This window comes from Gordionus sp. m RMFG-2023, chromosome 2, assembly GCF_954871325.1.
Source record: "Gordionus sp. m RMFG-2023 chromosome 2, tfGorSpeb1-WG-v2, whole genome shotgun sequence".
Classification (NCBI taxonomy): Eukaryota; Metazoa; Nematomorpha; class Gordioida; order Chordodea; family Parachordodidae; genus Gordionus; species Gordionus sp. m RMFG-2023.
The window spans coordinates 51,060,075-51,079,690 of NC_088776.1; the positions used below are offsets into that span (position 1 = coordinate 51,060,075).

The 19,616-nt window shown below is 27.5% G+C and overlaps 1 protein-coding gene across 1 annotated transcript; it reads right to left on the minus strand.

The window, feature by feature from the left end:
- Positions 1-3,683: 3,683 nt before the first annotated feature.
- On the minus strand, positions 3,684-19,616 carry LOC135923382 (cytoplasmic aconitate hydratase-like). Its single transcript, XM_065458087.1, has 18 exons — positions 19,418-19,616; positions 19,151-19,373; positions 18,897-19,037; positions 17,963-18,769; positions 14,441-14,510; positions 13,668-13,902; positions 13,415-13,554; positions 12,780-12,957; positions 12,127-12,230; positions 11,345-11,630; positions 11,037-11,138; positions 10,555-10,743; positions 9,683-10,007; positions 9,256-9,552; positions 8,695-8,816; positions 8,396-8,581; positions 4,326-4,540; positions 3,684-4,242 (listed from the first exon to the last, which is right to left on the minus strand). The coding sequence occupies exons 1-18, from the start codon at positions 19,536-19,538 to the stop codon at positions 4,114-4,116; spliced, it is 3,870 nt and encodes a 1,289-aa protein (XP_065314159.1). The 5' UTR covers positions 19,539-19,616; the 3' UTR covers positions 3,684-4,113.

Genomic DNA, 19,616 nt, shown 5'->3' on the forward strand with positions numbered 1-19,616 from the left:
AGCTTTGAGATTTGAAATTTAGGCCAAATATGTATTTTAATAAGGTGCTTAAGTAGGTCTAAAAATGAAAAATTTTAAATTCAAACTTAAAAACATGCTAAAAGTAACTTTTTATATTTTCACTTATAACTTTTATTATAAAATTACTCCGACTTCATATTAATTATGAATAATAAAAAAAATCTCCAATTTATCATATGTAAAAATATTTAAAATAATTATCTTAATTTAATATCCCCAAATTAATTTTTAAATGATCCTGAGATTAGCGGGGTGCGTCTTATCTTTAATACATCAATTAAATTACTTACAAATATTTAAAAAAAACCAACATAGAAAATAATAATAATCAAAATGAAATTTCTTCAAATGTAGAAAATTCTTATGACATCGATAGCAATTACAAATTTAGTTGTGAATTATAAGAAAAATCAACATAGAAAATAATAATAATCAAAATGAAATTTCTTCAAATGAAGAAAATTCTTATGACATCGATAGCCTTAATTACAAATTTAGTTATGGTAGGTACATATATTAATATATTGAAATTTATATACTTAATTAAGTATAAAGAGGTAACATAGTTTATTTAAAAAGAATAATCAATTTCAAGAAAGATATATGCATAGAGCCCTATTTAATCCAATACAGGAATCAATACTAACTGATTATTTTGATAAAAGCTTTTAGTTCTCAGGATTATGCAATAAATATTTGAATTTTTTATTATTTCATATAAATTTAATGAATTAGTAATAACAATTGTGTAGATTTTAGTGAGAATTCATTATAATTTCTATTGTAATAGAAATAGATTCACAAAAATGAAATAATTATATTTATATATTAATATTAAATTATTAGTGATTAGAGTCAAGTTTTTTTGCGTCAGAATCACATTTAATTAAGTATGATTTAAATAATTTTAAAATGTTGTGCAATATTTTCATTTCGAAATTGTATACATTCATTTATCACATATGATATATTTAAGTAATTTTAACTTAGCAGAGATTACATTTAATGTTAAAATATTGAAACCTAATTTCAGAATGATATTTTGAGAATTAGATTTATATGAGGATCTGTGTTATAGGTTTATAATAAAGTTGAATAATCTTATATATAAATCAATATAATACAAAAACAACTAATTCAGATAATTTTTTTGAAGAATATTAATCTCCTTAAACATTTTTGATGATTATTTCATTACCCTCGAGTGAGAGTGTTGAGCGATTATTTGATAAAGCAAAACTCATACTTAGTGATCGCTGATCTAGACTTGGGGATGATAATATAGAAATGTATTTATTATTAAAATGTAACAAAATAAATAATAAATAAAATTATCATAAATAGTTATTTTTTACTACATTAATTAATTTTAGTCTTTTTATATAAATATATTTATAAATGTTCATTTTTTTTATATGCAATTACATTATAACCAAAAAATAAAACAAATTTATTTGTATTTTTTTTATAAAATAACCCAAAAAGTAGCCAAAACTACCTTTGAAAAATAATAGCGAATAGCGTGCTACTTTGTTGTGACGGGTAGCGGTTACGCGCTTCTTTAATTTTTATCATTATTTTGAAAATATAATGGTTCACTATGGAATTCCAGCATTTAAAACTTCTAATCTCAAATATTGCTTATAAGAAAGAAAATTTTTACAGAAAGTTTTGTTTTGTGTAATAATATTTTGCTCTTTTCTCAACCACACTATATTTTTTTAATAAAAGTTTCATGATTCCTTTATATAGATTTTGATATAATAATTCATCTATTTATTATGGATGCGGGAAGGGGAGGTCTAGCGAGAGGGAAGACGAAAGAGCATAACAATATAGAAATAATATTTTAATTAATGTTTTTATTTCTTTTTGTTTTTTTCTGAATGAGATATAATAATTGATTTTCCCCATGAAAATTTGTCAATGGGGGTTGAGAGCCCTGCTGCCTCCATGAAGTTTGCCATCTATGGGTGTGTTGCCTCCAATTATTGAACGAATACGCAGACATGACAAGAAACATCTTCGATTTTCTAACTTTTAATATGAATAAAATACCAAACTGGACTCTTATAAGCCAACTCCAAAGAGTGGCACTTTAAGAATTTGTAATTTATGGTCCTTATAAGAAAGCGGATTTCAAACTTTTCGAAGGCATAATAGAGGAACTGGAGGAATTCTTTGGGTTTTAGCATAACTTATATTTAATTGATAAGTATAGCAAGGTAAAAATTTTACTTTATTTGGAGAAGATTTGTTTTAAAACTTAATAAAGAACTTTTCACCGAGAGGCACAATCATAAGCCTTGAAACGTGCCCTCAATTTTATTTTGGAATATGAAAGAATCCTATATAGAAGTCCGCAATGGGCGGGCTTCTAGCACACAAGCCCGCTCGTTCAATATTCTTTAAAAAGTATATCTGCCCGCCCATTATTTATAAAAATTTAACCCACGACACCTATATAAAATTTAAATAAACTCATTCTTTCAATTTTTTTAAGCATCTAATAAAAAAATGATTTAGTTTTTCAATGCTACATCCCTACAAAAAAGTTTATAATTTATGTTATATTACGCAATATTCAATTTAAATTATGGATAAGGAATTTATTTGCTCTAATAAAATATTTATTGATGCTAAAAACCTTAAAGCAATGCTGATTCCTCGTTCAGAAGAAGCACTGGTTACTGAAAATGCCAATATTTTTCTAACTCATCTTTATAGCTTTGATAAATCTTTTTCTTGTCGTTTCCATCAAAGTAGGATATTCGTTTAAAGCAGATCATCTACTCGAATGAGATATTTAAATTAAAAGTGAAACCATTAATAATAAATAAATAAAGCAATTTAAATTAATCTTTATAAATTGTAAACTTAAACCACACTAAATAGCTAAAATCTGGCTAAATTATACAAAAACTGGTTACTTTAAGATTTAAATATTTTGTTATGTTATTAGGAAATGCTCTCCCCTGTAACAGCCACATCTTCCCTTCTGTTGGTGTTTAATTTTGTCGTGGGTGCAATCTATTTCAAATATTGCATTTATAATTTAATAATCTTTAATTGAATTCTCTTTTCTTCTGGGGAAATGAATCAGATTTTCATCCACGTTGATGTTATATTATTCCATCTAAATCGAAACCAACATGTTTTCGATATACCTTTCACCTATTTAATTTTTTCCGAAGACTACATCCTCACTTATCGGTATTTTGGTATTAAAAATGTTGAAATTTCAGGGAGCCTATTTTTTTTAATGTTTACTTAAATAATTTTAAATTAAATAAAAGTTGAAATTTTTTAATTCGCCCGCCCACCCATAGCTTAAATACTTTTCTTAATCCGCCCACCCGTTCTTTAAAAAATTCTTTACCACTCGTGGGCGGGCGGGCTCCGCCTAATGCAAACCTCTAATCCTAAACCGGATTCATAAATGTTATTATTACTGTGAATATCATCTGCAAATATAATTTAGGGGGAAAAAATTACAATTTATACTGACTTCATCCAAATAAATCCACTTAATTTTCATATTCTTTGTCGATGAATGGGACAAAAACGACCATATCAGACAAAAAAATGATCTAGTCAAAATCGTTTATTTTAAAATTTATTTTATATAAATTGAACGGAAATGGGTAATATTTATCAAAATAAAATAATATATACATTTATTTAAATATTTATAATTTTTTTAAAAATCATTTAAGTGATTGTGTTAAATGAAAAAAAAAGAATACTAATGTCCCCTAATCAAATATTTTTTTTTAGTCTAAGGTTTGTTTAATAAAAAACTGATTCATACTATAAAAAAAATTAATTATTCGGCCTTGTTGTTATAAAAAGACAATAAGAGTCTGGTAGTTTTAGTTATTTGAGCAATATGTCATTTCATTAGATTTCCCCGAAAAATGAGAAATCAACTGTTATCAAAATAATATAGAGTAAAAAAGAATGGTGAAATATGGGAGGAAAAAAGGCAGAGGGAGGGGGAGGGAAAAATGAAATTACAAATATGTCACATGTAAAAAAAATCGCAATTTCGATATAATTGGTTTCCGCTGATAAAAAAAATATCTAATGAAATTAATAAACGATTTTTGAAAGTGTGTGCTGCAAAATGCCACCCGATTGCAAATATTGGCATTCGATCTCATTTTCAGCTAACAAAATTGCTTTAAAATGAATTTCTTTAGCCTTATCATCGGTTGTAGCCTAAATGGAATAAAAAAATAAAAAATTAAATATTTAGTAACTTTACAAGATATGTTAAAATGTATCTCAAACTTATTAACGACCTTAACACCGAGCGTTTGTCTCGGTTTCAAAAACAGTTCGCTATTCATTCCTGGATTTCTTCCGTCGACCAAATGATCACACATCCTACCGTAAATATCAAAGGTCTCGGTTCCATTAAGCTTGAGAGTTTGCGCATTTTCTCCTTCAACGAAGATCAGTGGCATAATTCCGACGGATATCAAATCGATTCGATAGGTATTATCAAAGCTCTCAGCTATAAATGGTAACATATTAGAGATTAAATTTAAATATATTGATCGGCCACATCTTCTATAAAGGTATTAACCAATTGTCAATATTACGTTTTATAAATAAAAGGCCTATTTTTCTTTAAATAATTTTTTTTACATAAATTTTGATTCATATTTTATTAAATTATAATCATAATTAATATTATTCAAATTTATAATTATGGAATTGAATACCATTTAAATAAAATTTAAAATTATGGTATTGAATACCATTTAAATAAAATTTAAAATTATGGTATTGAATACCATTTAAATAAAAAACATATGTATAAAATTTTAATCTAGCGTTTTTGTTCCGGTTCTAAATAGTTTTTAAAAAGTGATTCAGTTTCTAAAATTTGAAGCGGTTGCGATGGATCCAGGTTTTGGTTTAAAATTTTGTCATACGCGTACGCAGGAATTTGGTCTGGGGGAGGGATAATAAAATTTTTTAAGAAATATTATTGTTTTTTAAAAATATCAAGCATAAATTTATTAGGACTAATAACTATTTCTAATACACAATTTTAAATTAATGTGAATTATAAAAAAATTATATGTAAAGAATCACATAAATGACCTAAAATAGAAATTTGAATTTTTTGAGCTTTAAAATTTATATATAAAGTATAAAAAATTTAAATGTTAGAAATATAAATTAATACACAAAAAGCTTAGGGAATAATTGTATTGTGTATGTTATATATTTACAATGTAAAATCCAATCTTCGTTGGGATTGAGCTAATTTTTCAATTATCTCATCCTTGCTTGTTGTCAAATCAAATGCCTATGAATATTCAAAAGATCCAAACCTTTCAATCTACTTTCAAAAGTTGTACTGTTTTTTAAAAATATCAAGCATAAATTTATTAGGACTAATAACTATTTCTAATACACAATTTTAAATTAATGTGAATTATAAAAAAATTATATGTAAAGAATCACATAAATGACCTAAAATAGAAATTTGAATTTTTTGAGCTTTAAAATTTATATATAAAGTATAAAAAATTTAAATGTTAGAAATATAAATTAATACACAAAAAGCTTAGGGAATAATTGTATTTTGTATGTTAAATATTTACAATGTAAAATCCAATCTTCGTTGGGATTGAGCTAATTTTTCAATTATCTCATCCTTGCTTGTTGTCAAATCAAATGCCTATGAATATTCAAAAGATCCAAACCTTTCAATCTACTTTCAAAAGTTGTACTGTTTTTTAAAAATATCAAGCATAAATTTATTAGGACTAATAACTATTTCTAATACACAATTTTAAATTAATGTGAATTATAAAAAAATTATATGTAAAGAATCACATAAATGACCTAAAATAGAAATTTGAATTTTTTGAGCTTTAAAATTTATATATAAAGTATAAAAAATTTAAATGTTAGAAATATAAATTAATACACAAAAAGCTTAGGGAATAATTGTATTTTGTATGTTAAATATTTACAATGTAAAATCCAATCTTCGTTGGGATTGAGCTAATTTTTCAATTATCTCATCCTTGCTTGTTGTCAAATCAAATGCCTATGAATATTCAAAAGATCCAAACCTTTCAATCTACTTTCAAAAGTTGTACTGTTTTTTAAAAATATCAAGCATAAATTTATTAGGACTAATAACTATTTCTAATACACAATTTTAAATTAATGTGAATTATAAAAAAATTATATGTAAAGAATCACATAAATGACCTAAAATAGAAATTTGAATTTTTTGAGCTTTAAAATTTATATATAAAGTATAAAAAATTTAAATGTTAGAAATATAAATTAATACACAAAAAGCTTAGGGAATAATTGTATTTTGTATGTTAAATATTTACAATGTAAAATCCAATCTTCGTTGGGATTGAGCTAATTTTTCAATTATCTCATCCTTGCTTGTTGTCAAATCAAATGCCTATGAATATTCAAAAGATCCAAACCTTTCAATCTACTTTCAAAAGTTGTACTTCTTGGTATGTTTTTCAAATCCGGGTCGGGCCTGAAAATTTTATTTTAAAAAAGGCCGGGGCGGGCCTGAAAATTGAGCTTAGCCGTAAAAATCTTTGAAAAAATCCAGGTCGTGCCCTGCAAATGGTACCTCTGCAGGGCTCTGTTATTCTTCTTAAAAAATAGAATGTTCTCTCATTAGTTTACTATTGGGAAGAGTTGCTAATATATATATAAACCATTTTAATACATTGGGAATATAATCTAAAATGTTTTTGAAATAATGCAGAGCATCCATAGCATTTTTTGGGACTGTATCAACCATAGTTAATCTTATAAACATAGTCATTCAGCTAATAAGGCATCATAAGATACTTTAACATCTTCATGATAAAAATCCAACAAATATTTTTTTTCTATCACCATCTGAAAAAGGTTGGGAAGGCTTTTATGGAAATAATATTTGCAGATTGGTAAGTGCTAATGAATTAAAAACCATTCATTTATTTGGTTTATAAATGTATTTGTATCTAAGATATACTCTTCTACTGATCCTATATTAATGTTTTAACTATGAGCTTGCCTTGCTGCAAGTCGAGTGAGACAAATATTAAACACGTATAGCTCTGCTTTTGACTTAACAATAACATATAAAACATGAAATTCTTCATAAACATTAGCCCTAATTTCCTTGAATTCTAATAAAATGCTCTCCGCTATTCTCATCTTCTTAATCAAGTCAACATGTTTTTGAAAAGTAATACATAAAATAGTTGTACATCCTAATGAGAAAAAAAATTTGGAACAAACATTGAATCCAATAATTTTCTTGCTTCTAAGGAAAAATTTCTTTCAGGCCATTGTGATATGTCAGTAATAGCAAATAATCGGCTCTTCTAACTCCATAAAAGCTGTTACTGCTTGATGGCGGAGACTTTATCTCGTAGGACAAGGTTGCAATTTCTTTCTCCCTATTGGACAATTTCAGAATAATTATTACTAGACTAGAAATTTAAAAATGGTAGATATATTACGCCACTAAAAATTTGAAAATAATAAGATAATATTACGCCGGAAAACTTGAAATCGAAATTAATTGATAAACTTAGTTATGAATGTGATAATAAATGTAATTAAATATATATTTAATATGAGATAGGAATAAATATTAACAAATATAAATTAATATGTACTGTGTAAATTTAATTCAAAACATTTCCATATTTATTAATTTATTTGAAAATAAAATTATTTGACTTGTAAAAAGTTGTTAAAATAACATATTTATATATTCTTATCAATTTTTACAAGTTAAAATTTTTATTTACAAACGAATTAAAAAATATGGAAATGTTTAAATTAAATCTGCACAACACTCTAAACAAAAATATTTTTGAAAAATATATCCGGCATCTGCATTTTTTGGCTTGGGGGGGGATTTGTCCCCCTGCCCCCCCCCGCTGCGTACGCCAATGAATTTTGTTAAAGCTGAGTCCAAAAGAATTTTTAAAACTTTCGCAAATTATGAATTTAGAATTATTTTGGACATTATTTTATTTTTAGATTTAAAATAGCTTATTTATTTTATTTTTATCAACGAAAATTTGTTAATTTAATTTTTTTGATGTTTCGGATATAGCTTAAAATAAAATTTCAAACCAATAAACACTCTAAAATAAATCACACAACATTTCAAACAGTATATTAATTACATTTTTGTTAGAACGGATTTATGGAAATTTCAAAATGGGTTCTGAGATTCACAATAAACAAAATAGATAACGTGACATTAAACTTAAAAAGAAGTTTAATTATTTTGACTTATATATATTAAGTTTGCGTACCATTCTTGGAATGTAATAATTTAAAAATAAATGAATAATATTGTTCAAACCTAGAATGACGCGTACACCGAGCATGCGTGGCCCTTTGGCCGACCAATCACGAGTAGGATTTCCAGTCCCGAATAGTTGACCAGCCAAAACCATAAGTGGCGTGCGAGTCACTTGGTATAATAAGGCCGTCTCGTAGACCGAAAGAGTACGCCGAGAAGGAAAATGGATGGAATGGTTGGAAGGAACTATATAAATTAATTAGCCCAAAGTTTATTATTATAATTTGTAAGGTATACAAATATAAATAAGTAATGGAAAAGATTAAGTAAATAAACAAATTTAAATTTATTTTTAAAACCTTTGCATTTGGCGGTTTTTAACAGCTGATTGACCAGTCTAGGATTGCCGAAAGTTCCTCTAACCATTACTTCGTAATTACCCCTTCTAGAGCCGTAGGAATTAAACTCCCTGGGACTTAAACTAAATTTTTAATTTAAAAAAACATTAAGGAAAGATGTAAATTGATTCATTTGATAAATGTCTCGACTCCAAATCTAACATATTAATATTTAATAAATTCTCACTATCACCTAAAAAAAATGGCCGATATTGAAAGAAAATAGATTTACAATCTAGTATATATATATATTTTTTTTTATTCCCCCTACATTCAAAGGGTAGATTTATTTATGGAGTTGAAAAAACGAATTAATTATTTCTCTTAATTTCTATTGATGTTTATCTGAAGTTTTATTATTTTTTTAAATGTGATATATTGTCATCAAATCAGACTCATGTCATGGCTAAAGATGTCCCTAATTTGCAAATGGGTAGATAGAGATTAAGCGTGTGCTTTTCGTTCTTATAATAGCTTAGCAGAAATAATAAATGATTAAATATTATATAAATATATATAAACCCCGTTTGAGCCAGATATTTAGCTGCTGGGCTATTCCTGGCTATGCTGCCCGCAGGCGATATGTGGTCGGTGCTAATACAATTTCCCAAAAATACTATGCATCTAGCGCCTTCTATTAAACAATCAGTAGCCTCTGTTATAAAATCGGATTTATGGATAGGAGTCACCGTGTTGTCAAAAATTGGCGGGCACCTTAGGTAGGACGATGAGTTATTCCAGGGGAACAATCCATGGGCCAAAGACGAATCACAGGTAGGAATGGAGATAGATTGCCAATCCTTGTTTCCAGTTTGAATGCTATGATATTAAAATTATTACAGTTTATATCATAAATTAAATTAGATGATGAAAAAGAAGAAGTATATTAATCAATAAATATATATAAACCCATACACTTCGATTATACAATAAAAGTTGAAGTATTTACCTCTTGTCAAGCCTTCTATAAATAGCCGTCAACACCAGTCTCTTCTCAATTTCGGCTATAGCGGCGCGGGTAGGCCAAATGTTTCTTAAATAAATTTCCTTGTTTTGGCCAGATTTGATGGGGAAAGGGTCATTAAGAAAATCGTGCTGAGGAGTCCCTGCCAAGGCATAAGCTACGACCAAAGGGGGTGAGGCCAAAAAATTGAGTCCAGCATGAGGTATGTTCCGCCCCTCAAAATTGCGGTGACCAGAAAGGAAAGAGCATAGCATCACGTTGGAATTTTTAGCCTTTTGTTTAGGGCCGTCTGTGATAGGAATCGATTTGCCTATTTCGAAAATATTAATAGAGACCTACAAAATATAAAAATGTTGGGCCCGAGCTTGCCCACTGCTTTGTAGAAATTTTTACTTAGAACTAGGCCTGATCTGTTATGGTCGACTTAAAAGGTTATAGAAGAGAAATCCCAAACCTTAAAAATATATTTTTTTATTTCAAATTTTAATGTTATGCCTTAAATTTAACTATTCAGTGATAACTTTAATGATGTTTATCTATTTTATTCTATTTAAAACAAAATGTGATATGAGAAAATGAATATAAAATATTTCTTACCTCCTGATAAAACTTTTCTTATTTTTTAAATTCAATTCTTTTCATAATTTTGATATTCGATCAGGCAAAAAAGAAATATAATATTATCATTTATCGGGCCACAATCAGGGTCTATATTTGATTGATGATGTTACCACCAACCTGCCCCTGCAGAGCTCTAATATGACTAATTAATAGAAAACATTATGGTCATTAAGTATAGCGTCGTTGCTAAAGTTAATGGATATTGTGTGATTATGGTATAATGTACATTCGTTTACCCAACATCAAACAGTCTAAACAATTCATATCGGTCCCTGAATTAGCGTCGCAAGTTGAACATCCATAGCCAGTGACTCGGAACCCCAACCTTCGTAAGTAGGGCAGGGTTAGGCTGTCTATCAAATAGGCAACGGAAACTGGTCCACCAGGAGATAGGCTGGCGGTCACGTGAGCCGGAATGGAGAGTCCTTGTTGTACGATTATAGTTTACATAATATATTCTATTTTAATTTAAGCATCTATAATTTTTAAATATCCAAAGTAGTTTTTTTATTGTATTTGCAACCTTGAATATTTTAAGATATAAATTCCTTATAAAATCTATGTCAAATTTAGCCATATAGAAGGGATCATATTATTTTGTATTACATTAATATTATTGATAATTTATGTGTCCGCCTTTATAAGTCTGAAGTGTAACCTGATAAAAAATAAGAAGAAAAAGGAGTTGAGGAATTAAAAACAAAAAATCATGTTTTACCTGATTCCACAGCTGATTTCGCCAATAAGCCGGCGGCCAACATTGTGCTAGGATTAGTCGAATTGGTGCAAGAGGTAATGGCTGCTAGAATCACATGACTATCTGTTATATATATAACGTGATTTTTATCCATAGACATTGGTTCATATAACAGTTCATAAATACATTAACTTTGAAAGCCACCCCGAGCTCATAGTTAAAAGATGTAAAATAAATTAGGACAGGACTAAAAAAAAAATTACCGTATCTATAATTTCTAATTTGCAGGGTTGTGCGGAAATCAAAAAAAACTAGTTAAAAATAAAAACATTGGATCAATGGAAGAAGTGAAGGAGTGCGCAGGCGCTTAAGGGTAAAGTTATCGTTTGCATCAGCAAGTAAATTGTCAACAGCCTTATTACGGTCCACCAGTGATAGCTCAAATTCTTCCGAAAGCTCGCTGTCTTGAGTGACGGATGCGTCTGCACGATCAGCAGATCCTCGACGATTAAGTAAGGATAAGGGAATGGGTCCGCCAGTGAATGTTATCTTCTCTTGCGATTTTTTCGGCCCACTTATACAGGTTTTAACGCGTGATAAGTCTATATCTATTACCTTGGCGTTTTACGATAAAATATAAGGAATGCAGGGTGCAAGTAAGTAAAATATAAAATGGGGAAAAAAAAGAAGGCCACTGATAAAAAAAATGCAATTATTTTTATGTCAACTCAAATTTTTTTTTTGTGTGCACTTAATTAAAAAATTAATCAGACCGTGTGATAGGTTTTTTAAAATGATAAATCGTCAGCTTAGTATTATTGGTGTTCTATATCCACCAATAATGTGGATAAAAATGTATTTCTTTTCAACAAATCAATTCTTCTATATAGTATTATCCTTCCCTATCATAAATAAAAAATGTTAAAAAGTAATTAAGAATAATCCTTTATTTTATAAAAGCGTGATATCCTATTTTAAAATGCAAGAAATATATTTTTTTATTATGCTGCCCTGAAAATTAAAAATAGAAGTCAGATAATAAAATATATAAAAAATGAATATAAAATAAAAGAAATCATAGTGATATAAATGAAAGAGAAGATATCTATACTTTAGAATAAATTGGATCGGATTGAGTTGAATCAGAGTGATCTCTCAATAATCGGATGGATTGAAAATAGCTTTTCATTCTTCGAATTTCGTGTTCGGACCGATCTTATTGATAGATAATATGTAAGATGTGCTTATTAATTTATTATAGGGCACGGCAATCAATCAAAAAAAAACCTCAAAATTTATATACTTTTGGGTTTGCTTTTCAAAAATTAGTGTTTTTCAGAGTCCTTAGTATCAAATGACACTTAAAGGTGAGTTTATTTTCAATAATTCTTCTTAGATTAATGTAGAAAAGGATTAGTATGTGAAATTTTTTTTAAAAAAATTAGATTACATGAAACGTACAAATTTTTTTAAAAATAACATTTTATTATTATTGTAAAACTGGATATTCAACCTTAATTTGGTTTCTATTTTGTAAATTAGAAATGAAAATTATAAATAGGCCCACTTAAACCGGCGTTTAACGCGATATATTTCTACATCTAATATCTTGGTATATAAAAATCTCAGTTTAAAAAAAATAATATGCGGAGTTCTCCAATCAAAGCCATATAGTATATTAGATGTTTTCTTCTTAGCGCCCTAAAACTTTAGTTTAAAAATGGATATATTGTTTAATATATTTAATTAGTTTATAATGTATACCCGTATAACTCAAGTAATCTAACGCGATCAAATCAAAAGGGAAAAACGCCGAAAGAGCCCCGTACTCGGGGCACATACTAGCAACTGTTATCCGATCTGTCACCGTTAATTCGCCTAAACCGGGTCCAAAAAATTCGACAGTGCTGCCGTTTAAAGTATCAGGGAGGCCGCGCAAAACCTGGAGAAAAAGTAAAACAAAAATTTTAACAATAAATTATTATATTTGTTTTTAATATATCAAAAACATTTTTTATTAATGTTTAATTTTATCTTTTTCGTCGTTCTTTCTCTTAATTTGATCAGAAAATATTTAGTATAAAAATTAAATATCCGATTCCATCCATCAATTTTAACATTCTATTAAAAAAAAATTATGACGTCTTTGAGAATCTTAATTTTACACATCATTCCAAATCAGCTTAAATTAAAGGTTGAGGACCGAGATTCTACTTTAAGTTTGCATATCAAAAATTTTATTTGTCCCAATTAATTATTTTATTACATAAGGAATGTCATATATAATTTCAAATCTTAATAACTTTCGTAATTCAGTCAGGTTCCCAAAATTTTAAAGTGCAACATGATAAACTATATAAAAAAAATAAAAATTAATTATTAGCAAGAAGTAACTCAACTTTGGTTATAGTGAGGACTAGATCCGTGGAAGTAACATAAGTATTTAAGCTCCCACTCAAACGGACTCCTACCACGTTTCCTATGGAAATCGTTATGGGGCGTCCTAACATCACGTTTTCGACTTCTATACCTCCCACATCTTGAACGATAATATTTTATTAAAAAAATGTAAGAGGAAAGATGAAGTGCTATAAGTTTAAAGAGAAAACTAAATCAAAAAATAAATGGCAATTCTTTTGTGATTTTTTTTACTTCTAGCAAAGACCCCCAGCCCGTTGACCATAGTGGAATGAGGATCGGTTCCGACCAAGGAATCCGGATATATCAACCTTCCGGTATCTGTCTCATTTTGAAGCAGGCGGTCAAAATCCTCGGCTAGTTCATTTGGGCACATTACGATTTTGCAGAGATATTCCAAGCGTATTTGGTGGGATATACCATCGCCCGGAGGGATGAGTCTAACATTTCGAAAGTTTTGAGAAGCCCACTATGAGCAAAATAAAAAATAAATTATTTCGTTTAGTTATTTATCATTAATTCATTATTTAAAAAAAAGAGATATTTAGATGCTCAGAGTTGGAACCATTATGAAATCATAACATATTTTTTTCCCAATCATAACTAATTTCAATACAAATTTTGATTTTGTAAAGTGACATAAATCATATAGTTTCGAATTTAAGTTACTCACCGAAAAGATAGAATAGATTCAGAAATAATTAATCACATTTTTTTTAATGGTCAAGTATCCCTTTGACTATCGAAAGCCTTTTAAGAAATAGTTATAAATTGATAAATATAATAAGGTGGTTGGTATAAAAATTTTCATTATTGAGGAAGTTAAAAATTAATAATATAGAAAATAATAGTAATGAAGACCGAGATCTAGAATTCAGATCAACTATATTTTTCTCTCCCCATTTTCATTTGGTAACTGCCAATTCGAACCTCCAAAAAAAACATAAATTTATCCTAATCCTGGAATTTAAAACGAAAAAATGTCGTATGGCAAAAATATCTAGTACCTTCATAAAAGCTAATCTTTCTCTGTTGCGTTCGAATTCTAGCGCGTAACTATTAATGAGGGTACTGGCGCTAAATAAATAAAATTATAAATTATGCAAGAGGGGAGGAAAGAAGGTGTAAATTTAGCAACCCAAGAACCGAGGGTAGTAAAAATCAGCGGTCCGGTCTTTTTCAAGGACCGCTGTCCGGACCGGTTGTTAAAATTATTCTTCAGTCAGAAACGAGTTTATTTCATATTAATATTTGAGTTTGCCTTGCTATTTTTAATCCATATAATTTTTACGTGTATTTTATTTTACATTACTTTTCTAGAGGAGTTATTTTGGTTATCGTGATTCCTTTTCTTTTTTTTAGTTCATTTCTATTTTACAATATACTATGAAAATGGAAATTTTATCAGAAAAAAAAGGTTTTGGTTAAACTAAATTTTTTTAAATTTAAGATCGTGGTCTGGTCCGCTTTTTTTTATTTGAGGATCGTGACCCAAATTTTCCCTCCCCACTCTAAACTAGTTAATTTCAATTCGAACTTCCGAAAAGTATCGTAACAGAATTTGATTCTGAATAAAGCCTCATTTATAGTAAGCGCGATTTGTTCAAGCGGTGCATATTTAACGCTATAGAAATAACCGCTGATTCTTCACAGAGATAATAATTTTTGAAATATACGTAATATATATGTTTTTAAGATTTTATCATAGCGTTTTCATAGATTTGCTCCATATTTATAAAAAAAAATTTAAAAAATATGTATGTTTTTATTTATATTTAAATAAAGATTATAATTATAAATTAAATATTAATTCGAAAATTTATATATTAAAATTAATTGATAATTTAAGTAAGCCAAAATTTTTGAATTCTTCATCTAAAAAGTGCTTAGCTTTGGTGGCCACTGATCTTCTTGACTTTTGCGCAATTTAACTATTTTATTGGCTAGATTTTGTAAATAACGAAGAGTTAAATACGCCCCGTTTGAAAAAAAAACGCGTTTACTATAAAGGCAGAATAAAGCAGTGTTTCGAATGTTAGAATCAGCTTTTATTTTTTTGGTAAAATTATTTTTAATGCGGAAAACCTATTTTAAAGTTTCCTTGTATAAAAACAATGAAGTTTCTTCGATTTTTTAAATAAAATTTTAAGCAAATGTTACTAAGACTAATATATATATCTGTTTTAAAAAAAGAATTTGAATGCCTAGTTTTAGCCTTCGTGGTAAAAAATCGATAAAAACAAGGAATATTTATTTTGGTATAATTGTAATGAATTGTTTCAATATTATTTACAATGTTTTCTTACATGTTCTTACAATATATATTAAACGAATCTACGACACAAAAGGTTGCCTACCAGATATTTTTCACTAGAAAACATGAGTTTTTCTTTTATAATAATTTATGTGGGGAGGGGGGCTGGCCGGGTTTATCGATATATCATACTCGTCATACTTAATATGTTTTATTTACTGCAACAAGATTTTTAAGGCAATATTAAATTTAATATTTTTTGAATTGATTTCCTATTAACAATTATTATGATGTGTTATTTTTCCCAAGTTTATAAATATAGCAAAATAATTAATTATTATATTTTATGGATGATTTTAAAAGAGGCAATAAAGATTTTGCAGGCACCATGGAGATAGGCTGAAAACGCTTTGCATGTATTATTATAATTTTGTTATGTGGAGTGGAAAATATAAAATTGTATATTTTCACTATTAAAGTAGAGCGAGAGTTAATATTCGAAAGGAAATCCATCCATTTTTCCATGCACATTCATGTTATTGTTTTTGGATAATTTGTCTTCGTAATCGGAATAAAAATGTGAATATTACTTTAAAGAGAATATCTGATTATATATTTGGAATTTATAAATAATTTTTTGAAATTCATAAAATGCGAGCATTTTCTAATGTCATAGGGCTGAATTTCTTTATATTATCTATAATATCATAGCGTATTTCTATATAATCTATAAAAAATTTTACAAACATCTTTAATTTATTTTGAAATTCAAAGCCTTTTCTTCATCATTATTTTGTAAAATGTTTTTGGAAATGCTCCCGTAAAAATTTTGTTGAATTTTTAAATATTAAGAATTCTAAAGTTTATTGATAAGAGCGTGTATATATATAGCTAAGACCTTAAGATTGTAGTTGTAAATTTGTTATTTAGTAAAGAGCTAACGTTAAGGACAATGCCTAAATATGCCTCTTAAATTAAATATTTATCAATGAATATGGTTGGTTGGACTATTGACAAATATAACATTTTTTAAATATTTGAAAAATAAATTTTATATTTGTTTTTAAAAATATTCTGAAAAAATTTAAAAAGGTGAGAAAAAGTGTGATTATTTTAATTTGCTCAAAAAAACGTGAGAAAAAGCGATTGAGTGAAATTGGTATGAAATCGTGAGAATTACAGCTGGAAACCCAGAAAGCAATTTATGCAACATTAAAATATTCCTTATTTTTTTGGTATTTTTATTGATTTTCCCTAAGAAAGGCAAATTTGACATTTTATTTAGTAGATTGGTCTTAATGACATTTGCTTAAATTTTTTTTAATGAAAATAAAAGAAAATCATTATTTTTTTTAACAAGGATTTCAAACTTTTAGAATGGGATTTAATAGACTACCATACTAAAATTTAAAAAAAAACAGAATGTTTATAATTTATTTTGTAATTCTGTATTTTTTCTAGTAAATTTGAATAACAATCGATAAGCCTAAGTAGCTTATAATAAAAATTTTAATCATGAGAATTTATTAAAAATTAAAGAATAATTTTTATTATAAGCTATTTATCCAATATTATACAACCCTCCCATCCTTTGCAACATTTGAACACCCTAAGCACTCTTGTTTATCTGATAAAAATTATCTTATTTTATAAAAAATCAATTGTATAAAAAATTATTATAAAAATATATTATTTTTATATTTTTTATTTATAAATTATATATAAAAAAAATATTATTATAAAAAGATATTTTATATTTTGCATAATTTTATTTATATTATAAATTAGGAGAAAGATTTTATTTTTGCATATAATAATGAATTTTTTGAGCTTCGAGTAACCTGTTACATTTTTGAATATCCAGTAATGTATGTTCCTTTTTCCACAAGGTAACGAGTAACTGTAACAGGTTCCTTTTTCAGAAGTAACAAGTAACACGTTTCTTTTTTGTAATAACGTTTATAGCATTAATTGTAACTCTTTGTTACAACAGTTTTAATTTTGATAAATTTAAAAAGGGAATCTGGTTTGGTTGTTATAATTAATATGTTTTGTTTCTATAAACTCAGAATGTAGCAGCTCAACTAAATGATTAGGTTTAACCATAAAATTTTCAAATAAGGGAATGAATTTTTGTCAGCTAAATATCGATTTGCACTCAAAGATGTATAATTAATGAATATAAGTTTTATGATTGCTTAATTTTTAAAAAAAAATCATAATAAAAATATTATTTAAAAAAACGATATTATAATTTAAAACTTAAATGACTAACCAATCGGTGACTGTATCATGAAAGGGACAAAAAATGTATCTTTTATTTTGACCAGATGGGGGAGGTGCTTCACAAATCATGCATCCATCTTTTACTTCTTCAAATGTATCATCATTTTCAAAATTTTCTTCAAATTCTTTTTCCTGATTGGTCAATTCTGATACCTGATTCTTTATAGCCAATCCAGGACAAAGATAACCACTTTGGCTAAGTTTTTCTAGGATTTTGAATTTAGCTTGATCTGGCTTCTGACAGTTAGATGTTTGTGACTGTGCATTAAAAGAGCCATTTATGTGCAGAGGGTCTAGTTCTATCTTGGTTTCTTTACATTTGATAATTTTTACATCTTTGGATAACTTTTTATTATTATCATTGGGGAATTGGTAATTATTTTGAGGTATTTGATTCAATGAATATGAAGAACTAATATTGTTAGAATATGTATAATTAAAGTTAGAAGAATAAGTTGGCGGTAAAAAGTAAGGGTTAGGGTTATAAGGAGGTAATGGTGGATAAAAGTTGTATATTGGAGGATTGAGTAAAATTGGATGGTATGACAAGATAGGCTGAGAGTGTGGAGCAATAAAATTTGTTGTAGGAGGAAGGAATGAATTAAATGGGTGTCCTAAGTGATTAGATGGGGATCTAAACATGTGTCCATCACTCGGTATAACATTGTTGTTTTTTGATTTAGTGTTGATTGCTTTGGTGTTTTGACAATTATTAATATTTTGAGAAGAGGTTGAGTCATTCAGATCTTTTGTATGAGCCTTAGCTTGTTGCACAAGCTTGATTTGTGTTGCCAAGCTTGTAAAATATAAATTAAAGAATATGAAATTTAAAAGTTCAGACATTCTTTTGATTTTTATGATTAATTATATTCAGGTTAAAAAAAATTTGCCAGCTTTAGTCTAAAATAAAATATAAATAATACTCTTTGCTGTGGTCAATATGGATAGAATTATTAATTATCAGATCAACTGGACACATTGGATTGATGGTCATTGGATCAATTTTATAATTTTTGTAGGCTACATCCCTAAGAGCTGCAAAATCTATTAATGCAGGAATTCCACTGATAAAATAAAATCAATTTTAATCATAAGTACTATGATGCCCAAGCATTTAAAAGAATATATTAATAAGTTGTGTGTAAATAAATTTTTAAACATTTTTTAAAAAAATTACGTAAAATCTTGGAATAAAACTCTTGAGGGCCTGAATGTTACTTCAAAATTTTTTGCAAACTCCTCATCTATAGATTTAATTTTCGCATCAACAATATTGATAGTGTCACTGATTTTATTAGGCCATTTTAATATTTCATCAATATGCTGCATTTTAATTTGGTCATCATCAAGGTTGCGGATTTGAGACTCAAGTAAAATTCTAAGGCAGTAAGGCAATTTATCTTTATTTTTAAAATAAAGTTAAAAATTGTGGCAATAATTAAACCATAATTTCCCCTAGATTCTGGAAATTTTTCATCCAAGAATGCAAGAATATCATAATATGTATAACTAACATCATCAACCATTAAAGGTTTTAAATGTTTGTTAATTGTGGTAGAAATCATTCTAAATAATAAATGGTATCCTATAATTTAATAAGTATGCCTTTGTAAATGATAAAAAAAAGGTATTAAGGATAATAA

What these genes read in the sequence shown, in the direction of transcription:
- LOC135923382 (XM_065458087.1), bottom strand. Translation starts at nt 19,538, where the DNA reads ATGATTTCTACCACAATTAACAAACATTTAAAACCTTTAATGGTTGAT. An exon ending in AAAGATTAGCTTTTATGAAG is followed by an intron (nt 13,903 to 14,440) that starts GTACTAGATATT and finishes TTTTGCTCATAG; the next exon opens with TGGGCTTCTCAAAACTTTCG. An exon ending in TAGTCCTCACTATAACCAAA is followed by an intron (nt 12,958 to 13,414) that starts GTTGAGTTACTT and finishes CTTTTTCTCCAG; the next exon opens with GTTTTGCGCGGCCTCCCTGA.